Genomic DNA, 27,718 nt, shown 5'->3' on the forward strand with positions numbered 1-27,718 from the left:
AAGTCACCTTATCATTGTTAACAATATATAACTTCAACAAATGGACTTTGACAACTATCCCCACAGTCATCAGTTCACCTTCTTTTCCTCATAGGCACACATTCCTGTTTACTGAATTTCATTAAACCCACAGAAGGCGTGACCCTCCTGCCTTACTGACAGTAAGTTAACTTAGACAATGGATGCAGTCCACCAGCCATTCCCTGCCACTCCCAGGAAGCGGCCAAGCTTTACCCCCACTGAAGTCTCTAACAGAAAGGGGTGTGTGGGTGGGATGAGTGTTGGTAATTTCCACACTGTGGAACATTCTCCCTCTTTCTCATTAGAGGCTTAAGTTCAGAGTTCTTCACATATTCAATCTGGTGTTTAAATCCTTCCAACAGACTCCCATCTCACAGTAAAAATGAGGTTATTCCAATGGCCTTTGGGGACCCAAGACAACCTGGCCTCCCCCACCTCCTGGACTGCAGCTCCTACAGCTCCCCCAACCCCTCCCACGCACTCCCTTCCTGCCACTCAGGACTCTGGCTGCTCCTCCTCAGTCTGAAAATGGGACCTCAATGCCAAACTCGTACATCACAGAGCGCCCCAGTTCCTCTGTACTGGACAAACTTAGATCCAAATGACAGTAACTGAGCCTTGCAATGAGAAGTGTAAGCACGTTATTTGGAAAACCGTTCAAAGTAAATTATAAATAGAACAGGGGAGACTAAGTCAAACAGTTTTGCTAAAATTTACATTTGTCCCAAATTATGACTGAATGAAAAGTAGATGCCTTTAAGGAGTGGAGAGGTCATAACATACATGATTTGAGATGGAAGTATTTCTAAATTTAATTCCAATTGACATGAATAAAAATAAAGTTATATCAACTAAAATGTATGAAAAGCTACTGAAGGAAAAGTACTGCAAGATACAGCATTTACACATTAACTGTCAAGGTAATCCACACAATTGAATCTTTTCTTTCTCTTTTTTTTTTTTGTTTACTTTTTTGTTCACACAACTGAATCTTAATTTCAAAATACTCATTTTAGGTCTGAGCATTTCATTTATCTGCTTCATGATACTAAAATGTGGTGACAGAAAGATTAAAATGATTTGGGCGGTATAAATTACTAAGACTTGCCTGTATCTGTCAACAACTTTTGGCTTAATCTCTTAGAATTTCAGGTGACACGGCATCTTTACACAAAGTAAAGCACCTCTCAGGTCTAATTTTTGTTTGCTGGATACAAGAAATGCCTTTAGGCTGCTTTACAGTGTATATATTTATAGCCCGCACATTTTTATATTCAACTAGTTTCAACGTTCAGCTTCCATCAGATACTACTTTGAATTTTCTTTGAGGAACTCTGAAAATTAGTTCCCTTTCTGGGTACTTACTTCCATTTCTGCTCTGTCCGTTTCATACTGACACAGTCTGTCCTTTAAATGTCTGCATTCTTTAATTAACTCCATGTTTCCTTCCTCCAGCATCAGAACTCGTCTGCTCATGGCTTCAAGTTTTCCCGTGCGATCCAGAAATGGCTCTGGGGTATTAAATATTGTCTTTTCACTTCTGGCTTTATTTTGAGCCACTTCTAGTCGCTGTCGAAGCAACGTGTTTTCACTTTGTAGTTTACATATTGTCTCCTTCAAGAATGCCTGCTTTCCAATGTATCTGTTGATGTCTCCTTGTTTGCTCTGAGACAAGGGTTCAGTTTCCTTGTTTGAACGCTGGGCTTGGCCTCGGTCTCTATTCACACATTCTAATACCAACGTCGTTGGTCTAAGAGCATCTCTCCTGGGATGGAGCTCAATTTCTGGGCCACGGAATTGATGTTCAGCTTTGGGAAGTTGCTGAGGAAGCACCTCGCTGCTATCTTTTGGGTCAGACAGCTCAAAATCCATTGTGTCCTGTAAGTGAAACCCCTCATCTCTTACTCTTTGAACTGTACGCAATGATATGTACTGACATATCATAATTTCCATTGAAGTGAAAGACTAATCTCTAAGTTTATACAACAAAAAGTTTGCAGTAACTGGGTATCCAACTGGAAAAACTTAAGGTGGATACAAATCTCAAACTTTAAACAACCAGAAATACCCCAAAGTTCAAAAATTTAATTAAAGACAGTGAATCCATGAAAGTAAAAAAGAAACCACAAAAGGATGTTTAAGAAGCTCAGAATCGGAAAGGCCTTTCTTTCTCTGAAATACAACAAACCCAAAAGGCTTAAAATAAAAAATGAATAAATTTGACTACACTTAAAAATTATATCTGACATCTAACCTTTACAGCTACCCCCAAAGTAAGAGCCTTAGCTCTGTATAAATTGGGACAGGTTAGATTTCCTAAAAAATTCTTTCCTGAGAATATTCCATAAATATTCTCCCTTTCTAACATTTTTAGAGCGAGTTATAAGAATTACATCTACGGATAAATGATAAATCTAAGCACTGTACTAAGCATGTCTACAAACATCAGTTAACTCATTTAGCTGTGACAATTCTGGAATAAAGGGTTAAAAACACAAGCAAGCTGCAGGGTTTTCCCCAGGGCTTCTGATTCTCTGACTTACATCAAACCAAAGCTACTTCTCTAGGATAAATACATAAACACAAGAGAAGCCTTCTATTTCCCTAATGGTGAATACACTAAAGCTAAAGAAGGTCAAATTTGCAGAGCTCTTCTTAGAAAAGCAGGAGACTATTTGCTTCTGCAATAATTTTTATTTCTTCTTCATGGTGTTTATAACAGTAATGGATGTGAAATAGCAGGCAAATACAGTGAACTGTTTTATTAAAAATAAAATACTGATCAATAAATTATCACTAAGTATAGATTATGGCATATGTATCACTGTATACGAAAGCTCCTTGTACTGAAATCGGATACCACATGCAGCAGAGCGTTACTTTTTATCACATGTAGGAGAATGACACCCAAACTACGGTTTCTGAACTGGCTATACTTTTTCCTCCTTACCATCAGTGGAAATGATAAAGTAACCTCTCCATTCGTCTATCAAAGGAGTGAGATCACTGCCAGAAACTGGAATGCCTGTCGTTAGTAGCAACAGTTTTGAGATAATGGAAAGTTCATCAATTCCTATGGACAATATTAACAGCCTCTCCTTGGATGAGGCCACTGTGAATGTCACTACGTCACTGTTGCCGGCAAGTGGACTTGAATTCAAAATATCGCTTTATCCAATAGACCGGAAATGAAACCTCCAGAAAATATATTTACATATATAGGCTTTTAAAACCCTCTATACTTTCTGTACCTACAGTATTGGTTTTCAAACTATGTAAGTATACAAATTCATACACACACATGTTTGAAGATGACTAAAGAAAATACCTCAGCATTCATTTTCTTATTAGCCTTTTCTGCCTCCTTTTGTTGGGAAAGATGATGGGACAGGATTTCATCTTGCATTACTCTGGCATTCTGCTCTCGAGAAAGTTGTCTCTGAGCGTCATTTTGCTCTTCTAAAACCTGGAGACATATTTCATTAGGTTTTGGGTTTTATACCATGAAAAAAAAGTCAAAAAAAGCTTAGGAGGGGAATCTTTAAAAAAATTTTTTTAAACCTGTTAAAAAGAAGTAGCCTTTTTAAGCACAGGGACCTTTAATGCACATAAATAACTCAAATTCTAATATACATGACAGCTAAATTTATCACAGAGCAAAAACACAAGGGATGTAGTATCATGAAAGAAAAACTTTTTTACTCTTTTTAAATTCAGTTATAGTCATTTTACAATACTGTGTCAAATTCCAGTGTAGAGCACAATTTTTCAGTTGTACATGAACATATATATATTCATTGTGACTTTTTTTTGTGAGCTACCAAAAGATCTTGTATATATTTCCCTGTGCTATACAATATAATCTTGTTTTATCTATTCTGCATATGCCTGTCAGCATCTACAAATTTTGAAATTCCCGTGACAGAAAATTTCTTTATAAGGCATTTAACCAGTTCCATCTAGCCTCGAGGCAATTTAGCCTGGATTTTAACTTCAAAAAGCCAAAATTAACACATGGATTTGAATTAGACTTGTTACTTTGTTGAATGGACCAAAATCATCAATCCTTATGTTAGTGATTAAGCTCAATTTAACTTCCATTCCTTCATTCAGAAAAGACACAGAGCATCTATTAGATACCAAGAACACCAAGAAATTAGTAAATTAAGCTCTAAATGTCATAGTTCATATTTAAGATGAGATAACTTTTGTTTTAAATGAAAATACAGATTAATTCAAAAGAATATTATAAACAATATTGACGAAACAGTTTTAGAGATATGAAGCTTTCAAGTTAAGATCAATTTACCTGATTTGGTTTATTCCTTACGCTCTTCAGTTTGCATTCCAGTCCTCGGGCAGTGCTTTCAAGTTGTTGTTTCAGGTAAACTTGCTCATCGTATTGTTTCTCTTTTCTTTTTAAATCATCCTTAGATTTTTCATATAATGTATAAGCATTTTTATTCTTCTTTGTTTCTTGTTTTAATGTGAATCTGCAGTGAAACATGCTTATCTTAAAATTTGTTTTGTTAGAAAGTAAAAAGTTCATTTTATGATATGGTTCTTCACATGCTGATTTATTACCCCAACGGAATTTCTATGTTCTCTTTTTTTTTTCATTTCTAAGTCTCACATTTTAAATTTCTCACTTCAATCTCTTCATAAAGATACACACACACACACACACACACACACACTTGAAAAGTAGCAATGAAAAGACACAATGCTACTGAGTTTCAGTCAAGAGTAACTCTGGTCAACAGTGTAGGAAAGAAATTTTGCAATTGTTCAGTAAGGTTTGAATTGAAAATTAACCTTTTTCCCCCACATAGTCATAAATTACTCCTTCATTGGGACAGAGAATTTAGTTACTAGTTAAAAGAGAAGTTGCTATTTAGAAACAAGTTTGTAAGTTCATGAGAGATAAAATTTCAACTTCATGAAGTATTACAGGGACTCCTACATGATCTCCAGCGGAAGGTAACATCCACAGGCGTCTTTTCCAGAACACAGATCCGCTAATTAGCATAATCCAAGGCGAGGCTGGGGAGTCTACTCCCTGATGCCCTACACTCTGTTCCTTCTTTTGCAACACTTTGAACTTACCTTGTTGAATATTATTTATTTAGTAAATCATTTTTAAATCCCTTTTGGTACAAGGCAGGATCCATAGTAAGTAATTAAAAAATAAAGAGTAATCCATGCTTTCAGCATAGACCTTGGAACTAATCTTATCTCTGCAGGAGAGAGATGCTGAATAAACTAACCAGTAATCACTTTCCACTTTACTTTTTAGTCCATCCATTCATACGTTCAGAATCAAACTGCATAATTTTTTTTTAAAGTTTCTACCTTGAGAAAAATGGTCATTTCATAATTCTGCAAGTGGGAATGTAAAGTAATATAAACTTTCTGGAGGACAATTGAGAGATAAGGATCAAAGATTTTTTTTAAAGAAATATATAGAATGAGGAGATATATATATATATATAGGGCTGTGTTATTTCCAAGAGTCTCATATTCCACAATATTAATGAAATTTTCTCCCCTGTAAAATCCCAAAAGGTAAGTTAGCAATCATAACACTTCTCCTACATACCTACAGTATTAAAGTAAATATAAAGAGTTCTTTAAAACCAAGAAATTCAGTACCTCATGTGGCGGAGCTCTCGTTCCCACTCCACATTTTGAAGTTTTAACTGTGATTTTTCTTCTCTTGTTTTCAGCAGCTCTGTGTGTAGCCAGTTCACCTTATTTTCCATTTCTCTAAGTTTTCCTCTAAGTAGTGCACAGTCAGATTCTTTAAGTTCTGTTGATCTGAATGAATGAACTGGATCCTGAATTTTCAATAACCTATCAGAATCTGCATTAGGAAGAAGACAAAAATAGAAACAAACTTAATGAATAATTTTTGTGTATAAAGGACTATGCATTTTCACATTCATTCATCTCTACATTGAACAAATGGATATTGAGCATCTATAACATGGAAGACATTCTTCTAAGCTCTGCAGATATTAAAAGAATGACAAAGTAATATTATGAACATTATGCAAATAACTTTGACAATTCAGAGGAAGTGGGTAAAATTCCTTGAAAGGGAGAAATTGCAAAAGCTCAATTAAGAAAGAACAAATAAGCTAAAAAGCCCTGTATCTTAAAAACCAGAACAAAAGTCCTACTTAAATACCTTACGACAAAGACAATTCCAGTCCCAATGGTTACACTGGTGAATTCTAACAAATGTTTTAGGAAAATTTAATACCAATTCTACACAAATTTTCCTCAAAAAATGAAGAGGAAGAAATATGTCCTCATTCTATAAAACTGGCATTATCCTTACCCTGAATCCAAAACCAGACAAAGATATTACAAGAAAGAAAACTGATGTCATGAAAATGGAGGTAAAAATTCTAAACAAAACATTAGCGAAAAAAATCCAACAATAGAGGATAATTCATCGTGACCAAGTTGGGTGTATCCCAAGAATGCAGGGCTGTTTTAACACGTAAAAATCAATGTTATTCATCATATTAACAAACTAAAAAAGAAACCATATGATCATGTCAGTGGATAAAAAGAAGCACTTGCCAAACCTCAACATCTATTACTGATAAAAACTTCCAGCAAACTAGGAACCAAGGGAACGTCTTCACTATGACAAAGATCTGTGCTAAGCCTACAGCTGACACCATATGCAACGGTGAAAAACGGAATGCTTTTCCCAGAAGGTGAGGAACCAGACAGGAGTGGCTTCTCTTCTTCTATTCAGCACTGTACTAGAGCCAGTGCAATCAGACAAAATAAAGAACCAAAAGGCATCTGGATGGGAAATGAAGAGGTAAAACTGTCTGCTAATCAGCAGGGAATATGATCACATGGTGCGAGTCAGCTAACTCCAACCTGTGGTCCGAGTTGCTTGCTTTGGTAAATAAACTTTTACTGAAATAGAGCCACGTCCATTAACTTGTGTACTGTCTATGGCTACTCTTGTTGCAACAGTGACAGAGCTGATTAGCTGTGACAGAGAATGTATTTATTGGCTGCAAGTCTTAAATGTGAACTATCCTTAGTAACACAGTTGTTTAAAGAAGAAAAAGCTTGACCACCTTTGGTTACGTGGAAAATCTGAGAGAATCCATAAAAAGGCTACTAGAACTAATCAATGTGTTCAGCCAGGTTGGAGGGCAGAGAGTCAGCACACAGAAATCAGCTGTATTTCTATCATCAGAAACTAAAATTTAAAATATATTATTTTAAAACAAATAAGTAAAAACATACTACTTATAACCGCACTGAAAAGTAAGAAATACAGGTAAACTCATAAAAGACAGAAAGATCCAGACACTAAAAACTCTAAAATATTACTGAGAAAATCAAGGAAGACCTATATAAATGGAGAAATAAACTTTGTTTGGGGTTAAAAATTCCATACTGTTAAGAAGTCAATTCTCCCCAAATTAATCTACAGATTCAACATAATCTACATCTCATTTCCAGGACACTAGCAGACTTTTTTTTTACATTGACAAGCCAATTCTAAAATTCATGTGGAAAGAAGGGTAATAAAAGGAAACAAGATGAAGCCAGAGGACTGTGGCCTTTAACTATGGAGCTACGAGAAGCAGGAGCTGGATTTTAGGCAAGGAGGTAACAAAGACCTGAATTTTAAAAACTGTCTAGTAATCACGGTTGCGGTGTAGACCAAGGTTCCAGGAGATGGAACAGTGGAGAAGAAATTCCTGAGGTGATTTCAGCGTTCTAGGAGGGAAGTAGTGATACCCTGACCTTGGGTGAAGGCGTAGGAGCAGCAGAGTCAACAGAAAGCTCAGGGAGAGGGAACAGCCACAGCTCCTGGCTGGCAGCACACACGTCTGATTCTGCTTTAACACAAAGCAGGTTTCTGAGACGCAGCAGACTGTAACATATCCGTGCTCCCTGGGGCAGTACTAGGTGTGCACAGGTTACCGCCAGATAACTTAAAAAGGCTGTGTAGTCATACGGGGGTCCTACCTTTCCTCTCCGGGCCAAGTTGTTCGATTAGCCTCAGGGTATTCTTACAGTTAGGGTAAAGCGACTTGCGATCCTCAGAAGCTGTTTCCAGTGCCAGAGATGAGTCACCGAGGTCATCAACAGAATTAAGCTGCTCTTTGACCTACAAATAAATAATGCTATTTCACAATGTCTCCAACATAGTTATAAAATATGCTCAGTGTACAGAGGTGATAAATATCCATCTTTTTATGAGAGCAAAAAAAAAAAAACACTTCTCCAAAGAACTGATTTTTGTCAAAAGGCTAACTTTGTCAATCATGTTTCTATATTATTTTTAAGTAAACGTCTCTACAACAAAGGAGGATTTTCTGTTTTCCCACTCTATCTTTTATAAATTTTTCTTACTACAGGAAAATATTTTTATGATTAATATTTTACTATACCTTGTCTTTTTTAGTAGACGTTTTCTTTGAAGACCTGAAAAAAGAAACAAGCAATTCATTAAAGCCAAATACTAAATATTGAAAATGCAAGATGTATGTAAATCTATTATTTTTTATATAACATCTTTGCATTGATAATTAAATTTTCAATAAAAGGGATTAAACAAAAAATGGAAACAGTAACATTAAAGGACAAAGAAAGCATATCAATTATATTATTAACAAAGTATTAAATTTAAATCAAGCAGACAAGGAAAGGAAAAGGAAGAACATAAAATTACTTGTATTATTTGAAAGGAAAAAATATACCAGGATTTTCTTGTTGTTGTCTTTTGCAATAAAAACTGGCTTTTATGGCAATAAAAGTATTTGGAAAGTATTACTTAAGTCCTTATATGAAAGAAACCCTTTTCTAATAACCATGACATCAGCTTTTTTGAAAACTTAGTGTGCAACTGCTGTGCATTATTATCAGCACTTTACATGTCTTAAAGACATTTTAATCCTCACAACAATCCTGGGAGGTAGGTAATACATCAGGTACTTTACCCAGGAAGAAAATGAGGCACAGAAAGTCTAAGTCATTTGTCGAAGCCCCTATGCCTGCCCAGAATTCCAACCCAGGCAATCTGGCTTCAATACTTGCATTTCACACTACGCTAAGAAATTAATATTTATTTTTAAGTATTTTTAACTAATGTAGTAAATGAATCTCTATTATTATTCTATGTCTAGGTATAATTATATGTAATAATTTCTGGGGCATATGTCCAGAAGGAACTCTACTTCAAAATGACACCTGCACCCCAATGTTCATAGCAGCACTATTTACAATAGCCAAGACATGGAAACAGCCTAAATGTCCATCGACAGATGACTGGATAAAGAAGAGGTGGTAGGTGTATTTATACAATGGAATACTATTCAGCCATAAAAACCGACAACATAACGCCATTTGCAGCAACATGGATGCTCCTGGAGAATGTCATTCTAAGTGAAGTAAGCCACAAAGAGAAAGAAAAAACCTTATGAGATCACTCATATGTGGAATCTAAAAAACAAAAACAAAAACAAAAACGAAAACAAAAAAACAAAGCATAAACACAAAACAGAAACAGACTTATAGACATAGAATACAAACTTGTGGTTGCCAAGGGGGAGGAGGGTGGGAAGGGACAGACTGAGATTTCAAAATGTAGAATAGATAAACAAGATTATACTCTACAGCACAGGGAAATATATGTAAGATCTTACGGTAGCTCACAGCAAAAAAATATGACAATGAATATATGTATGTTCATGTATAACTGAAAAATTGTGCTCTACACTGGAACTTGACACAACATTGCAAAACGACTATGACTCAATAAAAAAAAGTTAAAATAATAATAATTTCTGAATCTTAACACCTATTTTTTAAAAAGACTTTAGACCTAGGCAATACTGGAAATCTACTTTTAATAAAGATTTGCTTTCGCTAAAGACATTAATCAGCGGGCATTCATTATCCATTCAGCTGTTGTGTTCATGCATTTCACAGGTCCTTATGGAGCATAATGGCTTTTTTAATTTAGAACTTAGTAATCCAAAAGTAATCACCTGTGATAGATTGTTAATAGTTTATTATTCTATTGTATGTAAACAAAATCTTCCCCTTCTTCCTAAAATCTAAACAAATATTAAGATAATATAATCTGGTATTTTGCAATAGCATACAAAACCATAGCCACTCGTGATGATACTGTCAAGGACATTATAAAATCTAGAATCATCAAGGAATGATTAAACCCTATTCAGTATGGCCTAAGTGTTTGTATAGTTATTCTGAGTATACAATTTTTAAAAAATCTATGGACAATGGTGTAACTTTAAAGTCATTATCTGCATATTCAATTGTGTAAGAATATTACGCTTCAGAACTAATGAATAAGCCCTTACAACAATACCATACATGAATAGTTTACTACAATATTTTAAAGATAATATAGTACCATCAATACACTATCTAATATCAGAAATCCAAAGTTAAATTGAAAAACACATCTATGGAATCGCATCCAACAGCATAGAGACATCCTCTACAAACAATCATCTCATCATTAAAAAAAGAAAGGGAACCCCCACGAGCCCCACGTTTCCCATCAGTTATCACCCAGTCCTCTCCTGCCTTCCCAGGGAATGTCCTCTGAGGGGCTGTTCACACTGATTCACTGCAGCCCGGCTTCCATGGGGACATATTATTGAAACTACTTAAGGTCAAAGGCACTTGTCCTCATCTTAGCCTTTCGGCAGTGTTCCTCCAACACAGTTGAGAATTCTCTTGCCTTGGCCTTTGCACTATATGCTGCTGTTCTATTTCCAGAGAAGGTAATCACTGCTAATACGTCTTCAGCTAGAAATAAAGAATTTGTAGGTTTTACCTGCCACAACCTTGATCTCCTTCACTTAAACCGCTGTTGTCATTCACGTGTAGGAGACCACCAGCCAGTGAGGTGGTCTTTGCAAATACACGTGAAGTCACAGATGCTTTTAATGTCCGTTTTCCACTTTCATTCTTCTTTACTCCCTTCATATGCAAGCCAGGACAGCTACTTTAAAACAATCCATAAAAAAGCCAATTTTTAAAAAATAATTCTACTGATTAAAAAAAACCCCAATTTTTGTAAAATTCCAACTCTTACCCATCTTCAATCATTTATTAATTCACAAAATGGTTAACAAGGGCCAACCATATGCAAGGAAACACAAATTCTTGCTTCAAAGACAGATACACAATTATGATACAATGTGATACGCAAGAGCTGACATACGAAAGCAAAGTGAGCATAAGGAAGGCTTTACAGAAGAGGGGAAATAAACAGGAAGTCATGAGCAAAAGAGACAGGAGGAAATTATTCTACTTAAGAGATTAGAATGTGAGCACAAAGATTAGGCACATGGCATTTAGGTATGTCCTAGGAACCTGGAAGGAAGAGTATAAAATATATGGAAGCAAGTAGAGAGATGAGTCTGGGAAGAAATTCTGAACAATTTCTAGGAAAATAATAATTACCTACTGCTGAACACTGATACAGGCTTACCTATCAGAATCTCCTTTCTGCAGAGCAGGAAACTGCTGTTCATCAGTTTTTCCCCTCTTCCTCTGCTGAGTTAATCCTTCATGATAACTGCCATCACATACGGTTTCTGATCCTTTCAGTTCACCACTTTTGCTTCTGTTCTCTTCTACTTCAACCTTCAGGGAAAGTTTGATAAAAAGGGTAATTATTACTTTATTCATTATAAAGACTTTGTTATCATTCACTTTATCATTTGACTCAGAGTTTGCCCTGATTTCAATTGATTAAAATATTTTTGTGCTTATTTTAATTTTTATCATTTCAAGACATTGGAATGTTTGTAAATTCTGCTTCTTTCTGTTTGTGGAAAAGAAACAGAATTTCCAAAATTTCAAAAAGGACTTTCTGAATGCTGTGCTCTTACATCCACTCTTCCCCATGTGAATGGCAGAGACAGAGAAATAGAAAGACAAAGGCATAAAATTTGTCCTCTTCTGTCTTTACCACCTAGACTTTGTATTAAACAGCCAGATTTAGAAGATGTCACACCTTGGTGCTTCAGTAACAGAAAGGAAACATTCTTCTTGCTGTGCTAAAGCTATCCTTTCCCCACTACTTTTTATAATTCTTGTTTCATTTGGATCCTGGAGTATCAAAAAAGTGGTGTTTAATAAAACATATGAACACAAGTTTACCGAAAGGAGCAGAGTGAAACTGATGAACTGCCAGTTATGTGGAATTCTGCAGAAGGAATAATGCTTCCCAATTTCACATTCAATAACCATGGCCATTTTATAGCTAGACGGCATAGGAGTAACGAGTGATCTACCTTAGCCCCACTGTTTACTGAAAACGGGAACACAACCAAGAAAGGTTAAATGATTTGTCCAAATTCCCTAAAGCAGTATTCCCCAGCATTTTACCTTGTCAAAAGAGATGATACAATTCTGTAACACTGAATCTAATAAGCTACCAAATAAATTCATCAAATTGATCGGTAAGTTAAAAGTGTGACTTTGGCAAAGTTGGGGGCAGGGCTCATCTCCTTCTTCTATTAAAGGAGAAAACTTCAGATTTCCATCTTTAACATTCTTTGCACCTCACACAAAAGAACACACACATTTTAAAAATCTATTACTAGAACTAAAATCATTCAGTGCATCTCAAAACTCAAGTTTTCTCCTTTGAAGATAAATACTGAATTTCTTTTGCTGAGGGTTCATACTACCTATATGATAGAATCATACATGTCAAAACTTACTACGTTTTATTAAATAATATAATGTAAGTGTCTGTCTCAACAGAAACACCCCGAAGTGGTGATTCAAGACTATGTGCAAGCACGTGTATCCTTAAGAATATCTCAAAGTGGCCATGATGGAATTCTAAGTGTCCAGAGATCAGTAAAACAGAGAAGCCTGCACTCACTAACACACAATACACGGATCAGCTTAGTGAGAGCGTGTGCTTATATCCCTTCTCTCAGTCACTGTTTCCTTCCCATTCTATGGATGTGCAACTTACATTTAAGCCAATAGATTAAAACAAAAAAAACAAAACCCTTGAGCTTATTATATTTCCTAAGCTATTTCACTCGCGTTTATTCCAGCTCATAAGGTCACGTGGCACACAGCTGAATTTACTTTCCCACTTCATACCAAAGACCGGCACAGAGACTTAGGTCGATTAAGGAACAAAACCCAGGAAAATACTTCCCTGAGTTCCTGTTATTTAGATGGCAGAAATAGTCTGTTTCTACACAATTACATATTTAGATGACCCCGTTTTATATATAGGCTATTTTTGTAAGTGGAAAATCAGATCAAATATGGATCAGAATGGTAGAGATTATTGATAAGGAGGAAAAAAACAGAGTAGCAGCAAAGGAACCTCTACCTCTTTTTGAAGCTGAATTTTCTTTTTCCAAAGCCAGGAATTCTACTTGTAACATGCCTACCTCATTGCTAAACCTTTGGCATATCTTGGTGTAACTCTTTTAGATATACTTTGGATGTTCTGTTACCATTTGATGGAGAAGAACTCACGTTTCCTAATTCAGGGTCCATGATTTTAGAGTTATCAGCACCACAGTTATCTGCAAGCAATGGCTTCTGGAGCTGGTCTTGCATTGGTTTGGTTTTCTTGTAAGTATTTGAAACAGCAGACATATCGTGACTTTTTATTTGAATCATGTGTTTCATCTCACTGGAGCGGGCAAGCCACAAACCAAAAAGGCTTTTTGGGTCACTTACCTGAGGAGCACGTCCAATGTCTGATTTCCAGTGAGTATTTTGGTTCCTTTTTTGTATTCTTTTTGTATCAAGTTCTTGGTCTTCATTCACTGTAAATGGAACTTGGTTCCTTATTTCATTTTCTCTATTATAAAAACTCTCCTCATTTTTGTTAAAAACATGTTCAGTGCCTGGTTTGTCATGTTCATAACTTATTTTCATTTAAATAAAGTTTTGAAGATGACTGGCAACCATACTCTTTTGACTCAGACATGGAATAAGACGGAAAAACATTTTCAAGACTGGGCTCTTTGTGTTCAGAGAATGCCTGGGATCCTACAGAGACAAAGGCTCCAGGTGCATCTTTTTCCTCACAATCAAATATATTATCTGTCACACTGGGAGGTAGTTCCTTTATGTCACCATGTAGTTCCGAGTTGTCATGTAGTGACTCCACCTTACGATGAAAAATAATTTTGCATTTTTCATGGATTTTACTGATTTTCTGATTTGACTTCTTTGTGATAAATTTGGAATTATTTTTCCAGTCTAATTTGCCTTGTTTGACCCACATGTCCTCATGCTTCTCCACACAAGAATGTTTTAAAGATACAGGTACATCTTTTCTGTCATCTTCCTTATTCACTTCTGGTTCTCTAGGCGTTTTTTGCAGATGCACAAATGAAAGATTAATCCGCTTGATTTGCTCTCCAGATTTCTTTTCTTTCACAGTACATGATCGTAAAACACATGTATCCTTTAGTAGTCAAGTATCGATAAAGAAAAATAAAAAACTAACTAAAATTTAACAAACTTCTTAATCTACGTTTGGCTACTCACAAACTAAGACGTGAAACATAACTTGCCTTAGACTTGAAATAGGAGAAAAACAGGAACTCAGAAACCTAACTTTGTCACTGTTTGTTTGAACTAAACAATTCACACATGTCAAATCTACCAAGAATTAGAGGAGATAAGATTTTTAACATTACAAAGATTTCCTCACTAAAAAATATTTCACCTCACATACCTGAAATAGTGAGCCCCTCCAGTGCATGTAAAGATTTTTTTTTAAAGGACTAATAACTGGAGAATAAGAAAACTGCAAATTATTAGGTGCCAAAATCAATTAACATCAATCAGAGGAACAAATTCCTGAGTTTAAGTGCAAATGATATACTATGATAGTGATCTATCTCAGTATGTATTCTCTGCATCCAAGTTATATTATACTCTAACATTCACTAGTGAGAGTGAATAAAAGAATTTTTAATAATACTGATTTCCTACCCTGAAATGAAATAATTTAGAACATTTTTGTTTGTTCCCTAACAGCAAATGTCTAATCCTGGAAGGTTTGATTCTCTTACTAGGCAGCTGAGTTGACTCTATGACACCTATTCTCTCCATGATTGTAGATTCTGAAATCGATTACATAGAGATCACAAGACAGAAGAAATCTTTCATTGGCATTAATGACTTGCAATTTGAAACTGCAAATTTTGGACCACTGGGAATGACTGTTCCTTACATGAAACTAACTTGGTGGCCATCACTGCTGTATTATTTACAATTTCAACTGCTTAATCACATGACTTAATATTTGATATTACCTTCTTTATCATGTGAGGGAGCTATAAAAATGGAAGTAGTAAACAATATTCAGGAAGTTTTTTTGCCTCAATTCCAAGGATAAAGTTGAACTATAAGTTATTATAGATTCTAACAATACTTTAAGTTTTGTAACTAGATAAAATGCTATTAAAAACTATTAAGTAATTATTGACTCTAAAACTCTAGTTTGAAAGGCAATTTCTTTTGAATTTGAATAACTGTGTTATTAAAGCACAGAAAACAATATAAACCAGAAATTTAAATTTACATTTTTACATACCTGTGAGTGGTTATTTTCACTTCCATCGAGTCTTTCTTGCTCTTCCTCACATGTGTTTTGTAAGTCAAGGTCTGCTGAAAAATGAATATACTTAGTTAAAATTCACTGCTTAGAACAACTAGATAAAAGGCATCATCTTTATAAAAACATAAAAAACATTTCATCAATTGGCAGTTTAAATTAAGCTCAATCTTTAGCTGGATATTTACTTCTTTAAGAAATACTTCTAATTATCTAAAACTTCAACAAACTATTTGGGAAATACTAGATGTTACCAGATAAAGGCATACAAACATCTCAAAGTTTTATTCACAAATTGATTCACCAGACATGAACAAAACAAAGAGAAATAAAACAACATTTAAAAATACAGTAGAAATATACAAAGTCACAATAGACTCTATTCTCTACCTCCTAACAGTACCTTTTAACAACATACCAAGCTTCAAGAGCAATGTTATTCATGGTTTCCAAAATTACTGTTACTTTTTATGCTTTTATCTTTTCTTAACCTGAAATGTTTCCCTCTATTGTTCTGACAAGTTCCTTTTCCTCTTTGAAGACTCAGCTGCTCTGTGAAGTCCTCCTTGATTGCAGCTGTCTTTCCACAGAGACACAGGGATCTCCTACCTCGGAGCTACCTTGGTACCTCTCACAGCTTTTTCTAGTGTGTCTTCATCAGCTGAACTGTAAACTATTTCTTTACATGTCTATCCTCTTTGCTCCTATGCTGTGGAGGACAAACTCTTAAAAGTATCTTTGTATAAACAGTTTATTTATTAGAAAAACTGAGTTTAGAGCTTGGAGTCACTACTATAGGAGATAACAGAATCCTTTGCAAACATGACATTAATTCTACAGGTAAGGAAAGAAAAGATAAAACAAGAGCAGAAAAAATATTGTATGATTTATTACTACAGCTCTGATCCTATCACTGATTAAGGCACTAAATTAATTGGTATATAAAGTAGAACACATATTAGATGTGGTTAATCAACAGACTGGGTATCCTAGAAGAATTAGAATTGATATTCCATATATTATTTTTAAGTGTTAAAGCACTCCTTAAAACCAATACCCTTTTTGACCTATCAATCCATTAAAAGTAATAAAATAAGCTGATATATACACTATGTGGACACAGTTAAGAAGGAGGTCCTGTGGAGCAAATACCCAATGACTGCCACTACTGCTGGGAAAGCCATTTCTAAAATACAGAAAGGCAGAGAATATACTAGAAATATTTTGATATTTAGTTGCAGAGGTGCTTTTTCAGTTACACTGAATATAGCTATAACTAATATATACAAATTCAGAGCTAGATAAAAATAAAGCTAAGAAACCATATTTTCCGAAGGGAATCTTTGGATGTCCATCTAGGTTTCCCAACTAGTCACAAAGCTCTAGACATCAGCCTCCGACACACTCCCAGGAGTGTGCTAAATGCTAGTCTGAACGAACTTACTTTCTCCTAATCCTCTTTGCTACTTAATATGCTGCTTTGGTCAGAGGATGAATGTAAATGTCATGCTAAAAGGTCTTGTCTGGTTGCAGGTTGCATAAAAGGAGTAAACACAAAGGAGATCCTGCCACAAAGTGATTTCTGCAAAGTTGGAGTATGGTGAAGCCACGCACAGATAGACTATGGCTAACTCTCTATGCTGCTTTATTACCTTCTTTGCTGCTTCTGTTCTCTGGCAGCTGTGATTGACGCAGGTCACGGAGCGCTGCATTTTCTGACAGAAACACGGCTCCAATATTCATCTGTTTTTTACCTACTAGGGCCGTCTGCCTCAGTTCTGTGGGTGCTGACTGGTTTGTGGTCACTGACTGTGATACCAACGGACATTGATCCACTTTCAAAAGCTTGGCTCTTTGACCAGCCCCATTATTGGGGCTCAAACTAGTAGAATCCCAGTCTGAAGGATCTGAAAACAAAGTTTCCACTTATTAGAATGTGAGTAACAACACAAACTTGAATAACCTGTACGGATTCTCTTCCCAGAGCAGCCGCCCCACGTCCTCCTCTCCCCACAAACACGCTGCTCCTTCCCAGCTGGTTGTACTTTACATGTCATTGCTGTTCACATAGGGAACCACTGTCTCTCTTTCTACTTTTAATTTTCTAGTATTACTTATTTGGATTCACTCATCACTCTCTATAAAACAGTCAATATTCCGTAAGAGCTTTATGAATAATTATTTCTTCAACATGTGAATTTTTTCATTAACAAAATGTATGTCTAACTAGCCATTTACTGGACGTTTAAGTATGCATGACAGTATTGTGTCCTAGAGACATGGGCTTTAAGAAAACTTTTACTGAATGGTACTACTTACATTACAATGAGACAATCTTTCCTCAATGTACCAATATCTTCAGAATTCTTACCTTAAGCCGTGGATAAACATCATAAATTTATATAAGGAAGGATAGCCTTGAGTGACTAATTTTTTCCATATAAAAATAGGGTAAATCTAGGTACAAACTAGGTCCAAAGAGTAGAGTGCCACGAGACAGGAAATATGTAACAAAAATGTTTTCCTTTTTTAAAAAAGAATTAAGTTGTCAGCTTCAAACTTTTTAAGACAAGTTAAAGAAAAAAAAAAGGCAGGAAATGTAGAAGTGAACTTTAAAGCCCACTTATTTCACATCCATGAACTGTTTAAAACCGCAGTTCTCAAGTGTCATCTGAGAAGCCCTGAAGCCCCAAGTTCCCTCCATATAGGGAGTCCAGGAGGTCAAAACTATTTTCACAGTAATACTGAATGCTATTTTCATTCTCATTCTCTGTTAAGTGTGCAGTGGAGGTTTCCAGATACATGACATGTGATAACATCACAGCTCTAACGGCTAATGGAATGTGTGTGTGTGCTTGTTTTTTAAATCTTTCAGTTTTACTTTCTAATATACTGAACATCAATAGATACAACCCACTTAAAAGTTCTTCAGAATTCTCAGTAATTTTTAATAGTATAAAAAATATCCTAAATGCCAAAACTTCTAGGATTATTGTTTTAAAAGATTGTGCCTACCAAATATTAAGGTAGGACTAATTACTTCCAGCATTTTTAATAATCAAACACACCACACACACACACACACACTGCTAATCAAAACATCCAGTTGACATAAGATCTTTGGGCTAGGGAAATACCTCAGTGGTAGAGCACATGCTTAGCATGCACAAGGTTCTGGGTTCAATCCCTAGGACCTCCATTAATAAATAAATACAGAAATAAATATCATCAATGTGATAGCACTAGATGAACTAATTAAAGTGAGATATGACTGACACGTTAGCAAGTGAAGCTTTACCCCTACGTAAAGGTCAGAATTCAATTAAGCATTTTAAAACTCTGGAAAAATCTTAGAACCTAATAATCTCTCAGAATCCCCGAGAAGTATAGGGACTCCAAGTTGAGCACTTTAGTGTCTCCCAGCATCAACAGAAACATCCGAGTCAAAGCTGACATTTTAAAAATCTACTTCTTATGCTTATATATATATATTTCAAACATGGATATCAATAATAACATCTGCCTTATTTATGTCATCTTTCAATTAAATTTGAAGAAATAAAAGGAATTAGGAATAAGAAGACTGTACTTCTTTTCAGAGTGAACTTTGTATTGCAAAATTTACCTGATTTGAATGTTTGTAAATTCTTCATTTCTCTTGTTTTATTAGGAACAGAATCTTTCACTCCAACTGCAGGCTGAATGGTTTTTGAAACAAACCAATTAATAATGTACATTTGATAAAATCTATAGTAATAATTCAAGGGGGGAGGGTCTAGCTCAGTGCTAGAGTGCCTGCTTAGCAGTGCATGGGGTCCTACGCTAAATTCCCAGTACCCTCATTAAAAAAAAAAAATTCAAGATAAAAGTATAAAAGTTTTTACCTTCAAGTGAGGATATTTTTCAGTAGAATCTAAAAGCCAAAAGGGACACATAATCAATTATATGCAAATATGAAAGCCAACTATCCATTCACGCAGAGTTAGTACTGAGCACAATCCTCATGCTTGCTTTGGAAATGAACACATTAGGTTTCGGTGTTTTGTTTTTCAGGGGCAGTTAGGACAGCAACAAGACAGAAATATGAATCCATTATAGATACTCAATAAAGAACAGGAATGTAGGTTTAACAAAACATGCAGTTAAGATCTCAAAAGTACGATTATGTTTCAAATGACTTTATAAAATAGAAACGTGCACGTATACCAATGTGAACATGCTGCCTGAGGAGGAGAAAAGCGATCTCCAATCAGAGGAACAAGTCACGGCTCCAAGAAGACAAATGTGAAAGCTGACGGTAAAATGCAACAGCAAGTCTTTAATGCGACTGACACCATTAGACTACAAGTATTTATCATGCTCTTCAATTTGTCCTGTGATTTAGGAAGTCCACAGTTGTGATGACAGTTCATTTCAACGTGCAATTCACTTCTCATCAGAGAAAGTGTTACGAGTTGATCAGCTTGGATACACACTTGTAGAATACTAGTTCATAAAAATATTTTTTCCCATACCCACATGGGCTGTTGGTATGCCTACATTTCTTGGATCCTCTAGCCATCAAAGTTTCTTGATCCACTCATGCAAGAAAGAATGTCTACTGAGTTTTCAATATTGAAATCTAGTGATCAAAAAAATTTAATTGCCACAGGATCATTAGATATTAAAAGTCTTTTACATTTCAAAACCTGTGTAGTATTCACTGAAAATAACAACTTTAGCATTTATGGAATGAACCCTATTAATTTCTTTTGTTTCCTAAATTAGTTTGGTTTGGTAAATCAGGCTAATGTTTGCAAGGATTTTTGTGAAAAAAACTATCTTACCAAAAAATTAGGAATCCTTAAAAAAAAAAAAGCACAACCAATGCTTCATATTCAAGTTAATCTCACTTGAATAACAAATACCAATACAACATATACCTTCGAAGCCTGATAGGAGGAGTGGCTGTGGTTTACCCCAATTCTAGGCCCCCTCCTGATTCCAGTATCCTCTGGAGTGGCAATGATCTAACCTGGCTTCAGTGCAAATACACTGATGGCATCGAAAAGGAGTTCTCTCAACTTTCCTCAATTCCAAAATCACCTACCTGTGGCCTTTTTTTCTTCCTTCCTTTCACTTCCCTTTTCAAAGGTACCTCTAGGTCTGTGGTCTTAATTCTTCCCCTTTTCTATTCTTTTGATGGATGATCCCCACCACTTCTTTTTCCTCTCTGCTTAGCAGCACTATCTTACACCTCTAACTTCTACTTCAACTCTTTGCCTCCCTCTGGCTATGAACGTGCTCAGATCATGCACGTTCAAAATCATGCTTTTCCTTGATGCTGTTGTGTCTTTAACTCCCCAGCGGCTCTTCTTCCAGATTCCCCTAAACACAAGTCTACCCTCTGAGCGTGATCTGAAGACCAGCAACAAGGGCATCACCTGAGAGCTTGTTAGAAATGCAGACCCACTGCTCAGAATGTGCACTTTTCACTGGGTCCCCAGGTGACTGATTTAAATTTGAGAAACTCCGGTCTATACCGAGTCTGCTTCTACAGCATTCGGACTTAACTGATCCTTCTGAAATACAGCCGCATGCGTCTCACTGTAACACTTCCCCAAAAGCTGCATCAGGGGTTGCAGACTTTTCAGGGGACTCTTTACCAGGCTCCAGCGCCCCTGAACTCCCCGGAACGCACTCTGCCCTCTTCCTCTTTCCCACTCCTCTGTTGGCCTATGAGACACCTTCCTATAAGGCAGCAACACGCCGCATGACATGAAGATCCAGACGTTGACAGCTGACCACACCCGCCTGTGCTCACCCTCGGCAGGCACACCCAGCTCTGCGTGATCAGGTACCGCAGTCCTCACTGCCTTCCTAACGGTCAGGGGGACGGGGGAGTGGAACATTATGCTGTGCCTCCCGGACAAGTTTTGGTGCTGGAAGAAGCTCACTTCATACCCATCTCATTTCAAACACTCTTCTCTTCCTTCTTCTAAAGAAGTATTCTACATTACCACCTCCTGCCAAGGAGCCCCCAACTCCTTTTCCTTCATTTACTCCCCTCCTCCCTGCCTCTCTCATTCTTCACTCCCTCCTTCCCTCCTCCTGGTTTCCTGACTGTCCTCAGGTCACAGAGCATCTTGAAAAAAAGCTAACAACTGAGCTCCTTAAACAGCATTCTAGTTTAATCTGTTGCTGGCACGTGATAAGATATACAATTTACTTCCTTTCCTCCTCTTTTTTCTCACTATATGTTCAACAGGTGATTTTCTTTGGCTGAGAGAATAGATCCAAATCCATGATTTAAATCAACATTCTTTCAAATGACTTTTTTATAAAATACAGTGCTTACTTTCTATTTGTCCATTTAATGTATTTTTTTCTCTTAGACCTGCAGCTCCAGATAAATGATCAACACAGTTCGGTAGTTGAATCTCGGAGGTACGCTGTTAAAATTAGTATTAACAATGAGTTGCATAAAGATTTCCTGATCCCTTTCTAAGAAAATACCTGCATTCCCTACCTTATTGGTATTTTTTCTAATTTCATACTTTAAAAGCAATTAGACTTAAAAAACAAAATAACCATATCCTGGAAACCCAAACATTTAAATAGAAAATTTCATATACACTCTTTAGAGCAAGTCTATCTTTTATCTTCAGTTGGCTTTTGACTCTGTAAACTGAGCAGGGAAAGCCAGAGCAAATATTTTCATAGACAAAATACTGACTTACATGCAGATTTCAACGAAAAATTAATTTCAAAACAGCTAATTCCATTTTGCATTCCTCGACAGAAGAGGACGTTTAAAAAAAGACACATTTTTATCTGTATAACTGAATTGCTTTGCAGTACACTTGAAACTAACATCGTAAACTGATCACACTTCACTAAAAAATAAAATTAAAAATACATATATTTAAATATATTCTCTAGTAAGTGTATGTGCTAAAAGTTTAAAATGTTTCTTAGGACAGGTACTGTTTTTAGTATTAAAATAACATACGTGCCATGAAAAGAAGCCTTGGGAGTCTGTCATGTTGAATATTAACAGAACACTGTGGAAACTGCTACATCTCAGTAAACAAAGGCTTAGCAGAATCTAACTATTATTTGATAAAACTTTTTTGATAGGGAAAATAGTTGAATAAAGTACCAAAGTAGAAAGAAGAACATTTATGCTTAAACAAACAGCAGAAAAATTTTAAATGTAGCTATGCAGCTCTTCAAAAAAGTACCATAAGCTTTACTTTACTAAGGGAAGAATAAGAACACTGTTTAGTGACCACCCGCACGTGCCAGGCCCTTATCATGCACTCTCTTCTCTACACACAACAATAACAACAGTGACTCTAAGGACGGTTACCCACTTGCTGCTTCCTGGCCACTCCAAGATGCTGGAGTACCATGATGAGCAGATGGGACCCGCTGTTCTCTGTCCGGAACATCCCTCCCCTGGTCCTTCGTGTGACTGGCTCCTTCCTGTCCGTCATCTGGCAGCTTTGGTCACACTCAGCTCTTTTCTAACTACCTAAATTCCACCCTTACACCACCCCCGTGCTAACTACAAACTCCCCCACTGTTGTCTAACCAAACGCTCTCCACGTTCCTTATATGAAGGACTTACTGTCCCTGATAAAGGGTTCCTGTTTACTTGTTCTTCTGTTCCTGCCACTACAGCCTAACCCCTCAGCTGCTACGTTCAGTGTCTAACTGCCTGGTGCATAGCTGGTGTTCAGGAATAGGAATTTATTTTAGGTCAAAACATCTAAATTCCCCAGAAAGCTTCAAGTACCAAAGCACTATATACCTATCGGAGATGTCCGATAATAGTCTACCAACACTCAACATAGCCCAAATGAGAAATCCCCGTGCCCGCTCTAACTTTCCCATTTTACTGTCCTTCAGATTTTAAAAAAGTGGCCTCAACATTTCAGTAGGTAACTAGTGGCCACTGTGCTCATTCTGTCTTACATTTCTATAGCACCCTTTACAGTTGACAATGTGTTTTCACATTTGTTACCACATTTTTTTCATGACACGTAACCTGAGAGGTAGGTATCAGTACCATGTTTTCGAACGAGGTCACTGACATTCAAATAAGTCAGACAAGTTTTTCCAAGATCCCACAGTGGGTCAGAACCAGGATGCTACATCTGCTGACTTCAAGTACAGTGCTGTGCCACTAGGCAGGAGCTTCCGAGATCCAAGAGTTCAGGCTCTTCTTCCCTCTTTCCATGGCTATCACCTTGGAATAGGTCACCACTACCCTGCACTTAGCTTCCTTCAAGTCCGGTCACCATAAAGGTACTCAGTGCCTGCTATTTTCTACCCAAAATGGGCTGTCCTCAGTAAAACATCACTAAACCAAACTGCTTGTATTTTAACCCCATATATTTATTACTATTCTCCATGCTTTTGCTTCTCCTGAAATGTTCATTGCAGATCTACTTGAAAATCCAAATATAATAGTACTTTCAAGTCACAGGCACTGTCTTTTCAAGGACAAAGTGGTTAAACAAAAACACCGTTTTTTGGTTTGTTTGTTTTTTTTTCTTTTTTAGTACAACCTGTTTCTCTCTGAATCTCATTAAGCATTTTACACACTCATTGATAAAAAAGAAACAAACATCTGGTCACAGGCTGACCAAGAATTATTTTCTTTAGTTTTTAGAAAAGGTAACTTCAGAACCCAAACCGATTCCCTGTGACTTCTAAGCCTTGGCTTTTGCACGACATACACCAGTTTCACTAGGTGAGTCTGGAAAATTAACAGAAGTGCACTCTGCAGTGGTATGACATGTAGCACGGAATGACTTTACTAAGCGTGGGTTAAAATGAGGAAAAGATTTTGCTGGGCAAAAGCAAAAGTGAGAAAGTGGAGTCAAAACATCCCTCCATTTATGTTTTAACATCACGCAATGCTTATATTTGAAAATGATAATAATAGAAGACAGCACCTCAGGATCCTGGGATGATTCGACATCTTCCTTCTCTTCTAATCCTAAAGTTGAAGTTGCAGCTACAAAATGCAGTCACAGATACATTAATGAGAACACATACCACTGGGAAGTTTAAATATATATATGTCTATCTCGATTCATGAATACGTCAATAAATTAAAGTGGCAGAAAAGAATTTCAGAGGGTTGAAGCATTTTCTGGAAGAAAACTTGGTCGTAGTCGGGATATTTATGAAGGAAGATGGCAAAAGAAAAACACTTAAGAAGAAATGGATATCATATTTGGATCTACACACTTCAGATGTTTTACACTAGCTTTTTTTTTTTTAATGGCGGTACCGGGAATTGAATCCAGGACCTCGTGCATGCTAGGAATGCTCTCTCCCACTGAGCTATACCCTCCCCCTTCCAACCACACTAGCTTTTAAGCAGAGAAGAAAGCCCACAGATGCTCACTGACTTACCACCTTTGTCAACTTTGCATGCTCTGTCAGTAGAAACCAATTTGCTATGATCTGCTTGCTCCTTTAGAACACTGTTAGTAGTCCGACTGCCGTTCTCTTTTCCCCCAGTTTTTGGCTTTGTTGCCTCTTCCTATAAAAACAAAACACAATGTAACAAAAACCCAACATCAGAAAACATCATATTCCTACACTTGGTCATTCAATCCATCAGTCAGGAAGACAACATGTATTTACTGTATCCATCAGATCATAGGCATTATCCTGGGAGAAGCTGGCAATATACATAAAAGACAGATTCTGCTCTATATTCTAGGGGAGGTAGAGACACATGAAAATCAATCAACACAGACAAGTATCATTGAACAGCTCTACACCTGCAGTGAACAGACACAGTAAGGGCACAAAGGAGAGAAGAGACTTGCTGCATGTCAATAGCTCCGGGAATGCTGGGAAGACCAGACTGTGTCTTAAAAGACAGACCCCGTGCAAAGAGCAGATGTGAAGGGGGTTCTAAAAAGGGCAGCCTGAGCCAAAGGTCGAGGTGTGAAACAGCATGATAAGCCACATGGAAAACTAGAACTCAGTTACTGGGGACGGAATGGAGAGACAAAATTTGCTAGATTAAATGTAAGACATCACTTCATTAATTTAAATGTGAGGATTTCTAAAAAAAAAGAAATAACTTCAAGTTAAAACTAACTTCCATAGGGAACTATATTCAGTATCTCACAAAAAACTATAATGGAAAAGAAAAGAGAAAGAATTAGATAAATACATATATATGTATAGCCAAGTCACTTTACTGCACACCTGTAACTCATACAATACTGTACATCAACTACATTTGAATTAAAAAACAAACTTCTATAACCAAAAAGAAAAAAGGTGAGGGTCAAATTTTCTTTCTGATGTGCATAAAATCAGCTATATGTCCTTCAGAAGAGTCTGAGCACTTTTTTCCATGAGCTGACTTTTCCTTCTCTTAATTTGAATTTGAGGTGATTTCTATCATAATTTGTACTACAGAGTTCCTGCTCTCACTTAACCCCACTATTTCTGCTGTGTCTGTATAATCATCTCTCTCATTTTGACACTCGTTTATCTTTATATTCATCTTGTCCTTATTAGATGAACCCTTCCCCTTTGTACCCCTGCCCATCTTCATATTCATCCAGCTGTTCTTTCCAGTTGCTTTCTTACTCTTTCTTTTCTTAATGGCATTTTTGAGAACTGTTTATTGCCACCAACCTTAACAAATCTCAGTCCTGCACGTGTACCTCTCTTGTTATCACACTGTTTTCTATTGTGATCTTGAGGACTTCCATTTCTGTGTAGGATCCTTTTCATCCCATGAGAATCAGGGGGATGATAAGTGAAAAAGCACAGGAAGAAAAAGTTAAAAAACAAAATGACTTACCCCTGTAACACCAAGGTCTGCTGAAGACGTGAGAGGAGCCAGTACTGGGAAGGCAGGATGAGAAAAGCCTGAAACTTCGGTGGATGGTTGGGGAAAGGTTCTAACCGCATCTTCATTTTCATTATTAGAATTACTGTCCTCAAAGAAGGTGCTAGTTCCTGGTTTCAAAACACCATCTTTTGCCTCTGCTGTAGTGACAACAAGGTATGGTAGATGAAATTACCTATAATTTCTCATCAGTGAAAACACAAAAAGACAGTCTTCAAATAACTTACTGTTTATCATGCGTTCTTGCCAGGCCTGAATTAGCTTTGCGAATCTTGGATGCTGGACTTTCTAGAGAAGAAAATAACAGCTTTAAGAACAACAGATATGAAATTGAATAAAATAATTATAACATTCCCCATTCCTAGATGATCTAACACAAAGAGCCCTGGCTTTGGAATCATCCAGATATGGATGCAAGTCCTGGGTCTGTCATTTACCAACCTACATCTTCTCATGGGGTGAGGATTATGACAGATGACCTCAGGGGTCCCAAAATGTTACATTCTTTACCCCTCATTGATTATTATACAAACACTACGGTATCCACTAGAAGACTTTCTTGACCAAAATGATCTAGAACAAAAACATATCCCTGATAGTTTAGAGTCCTATTGAAAAAACTAACATTAAGAAATTTAAAGTGATTGTTATATTTTGAAATGTGCTTGCATGATTTATACATGTGTGAATGATCTCTCATGGGGGAAATATGAGAGTTTACTTTTTAGCAGTATCTTATTTGGATGAGTTAGAACAGCAGACAGTATAAGCTACTTCTATTCCATTCGCCAAAAAACTAAAGACAAATGATTGTTCAAATTCAGCTACTTCTAAGAAAGAGGAATAAAAACAAAAGAAATTCTGAGGGGCAATGACTCATGAGTGAAAGCCACACACATAGCAAACAGAAAGCTGTCACTAAACATGTTCACAGAGGCAGAGTGAGACGGACTGAAAGACCAGACACCGAAGAAGTGTTTTCTGCAAAGAAATATTAGGTTTGGGGCAAATCATTAAAAAAAAAAAGTGGGAAGGAGGAAGAAAACAAAAAATGAGACATGACTAGTCAAGTACAAACTTCAGGCAAGAAAAAAAGGAAAACGTAAGTATAACAACGCATGTGGAGAAATACATATATTTCAGCACTTAAATATAATAGATCAGGGATATATCAGTAT

General features: G+C 36.5%; 1 protein-coding gene across 1 annotated transcript in view; it reads right to left on the reverse strand.

The window, feature by feature from the left end:
- Positions 1-27,718, reverse strand: part of LOC107034774 (ankyrin repeat domain-containing protein 26-like) — a 78,505-nt gene that overhangs the window by 15,654 nt on the left and 35,133 nt on the right. The window contains exons 14-30 of the mRNA XM_072970752.1: positions 26,768-26,828; positions 26,493-26,680; positions 25,076-25,205; positions 24,610-24,671; positions 22,002-22,095; positions 19,549-19,577; positions 19,290-19,362; positions 17,317-17,571; positions 15,644-15,717; positions 11,540-11,694; positions 10,880-11,050; positions 8,460-8,493; positions 8,035-8,176; positions 5,674-5,884; positions 4,331-4,514; positions 3,350-3,487; positions 1,387-1,899 (exon numbers count right to left, since the gene is read on the reverse strand). Of these exons, the coding sequence (XP_072826853.1) occupies positions 1,387-1,899; positions 3,350-3,487; positions 4,331-4,514; positions 5,674-5,884; positions 8,035-8,176; positions 8,460-8,493; positions 10,880-11,050; positions 11,540-11,694; positions 15,644-15,717; positions 17,317-17,571; positions 19,290-19,362; positions 19,549-19,577; positions 22,002-22,095; positions 24,610-24,671; positions 25,076-25,205; positions 26,493-26,680; positions 26,768-26,828 (2,514 nt within the window). The remainder of the gene's footprint in view (positions 1-1,386; positions 1,900-3,349; positions 3,488-4,330; positions 4,515-5,673; positions 5,885-8,034; positions 8,177-8,459; positions 8,494-10,879; positions 11,051-11,539; positions 11,695-15,643; positions 15,718-17,316; positions 17,572-19,289; positions 19,363-19,548; positions 19,578-22,001; positions 22,096-24,609; positions 24,672-25,075; positions 25,206-26,492; positions 26,681-26,767; positions 26,829-27,718) is intronic.

Source organism: Vicugna pacos, chromosome 10 (assembly GCF_048564905.1).
Source record: "Vicugna pacos chromosome 10, VicPac4, whole genome shotgun sequence".
Classification (NCBI taxonomy): domain Eukaryota; kingdom Metazoa; phylum Chordata; class Mammalia; order Artiodactyla; family Camelidae; genus Vicugna; species Vicugna pacos.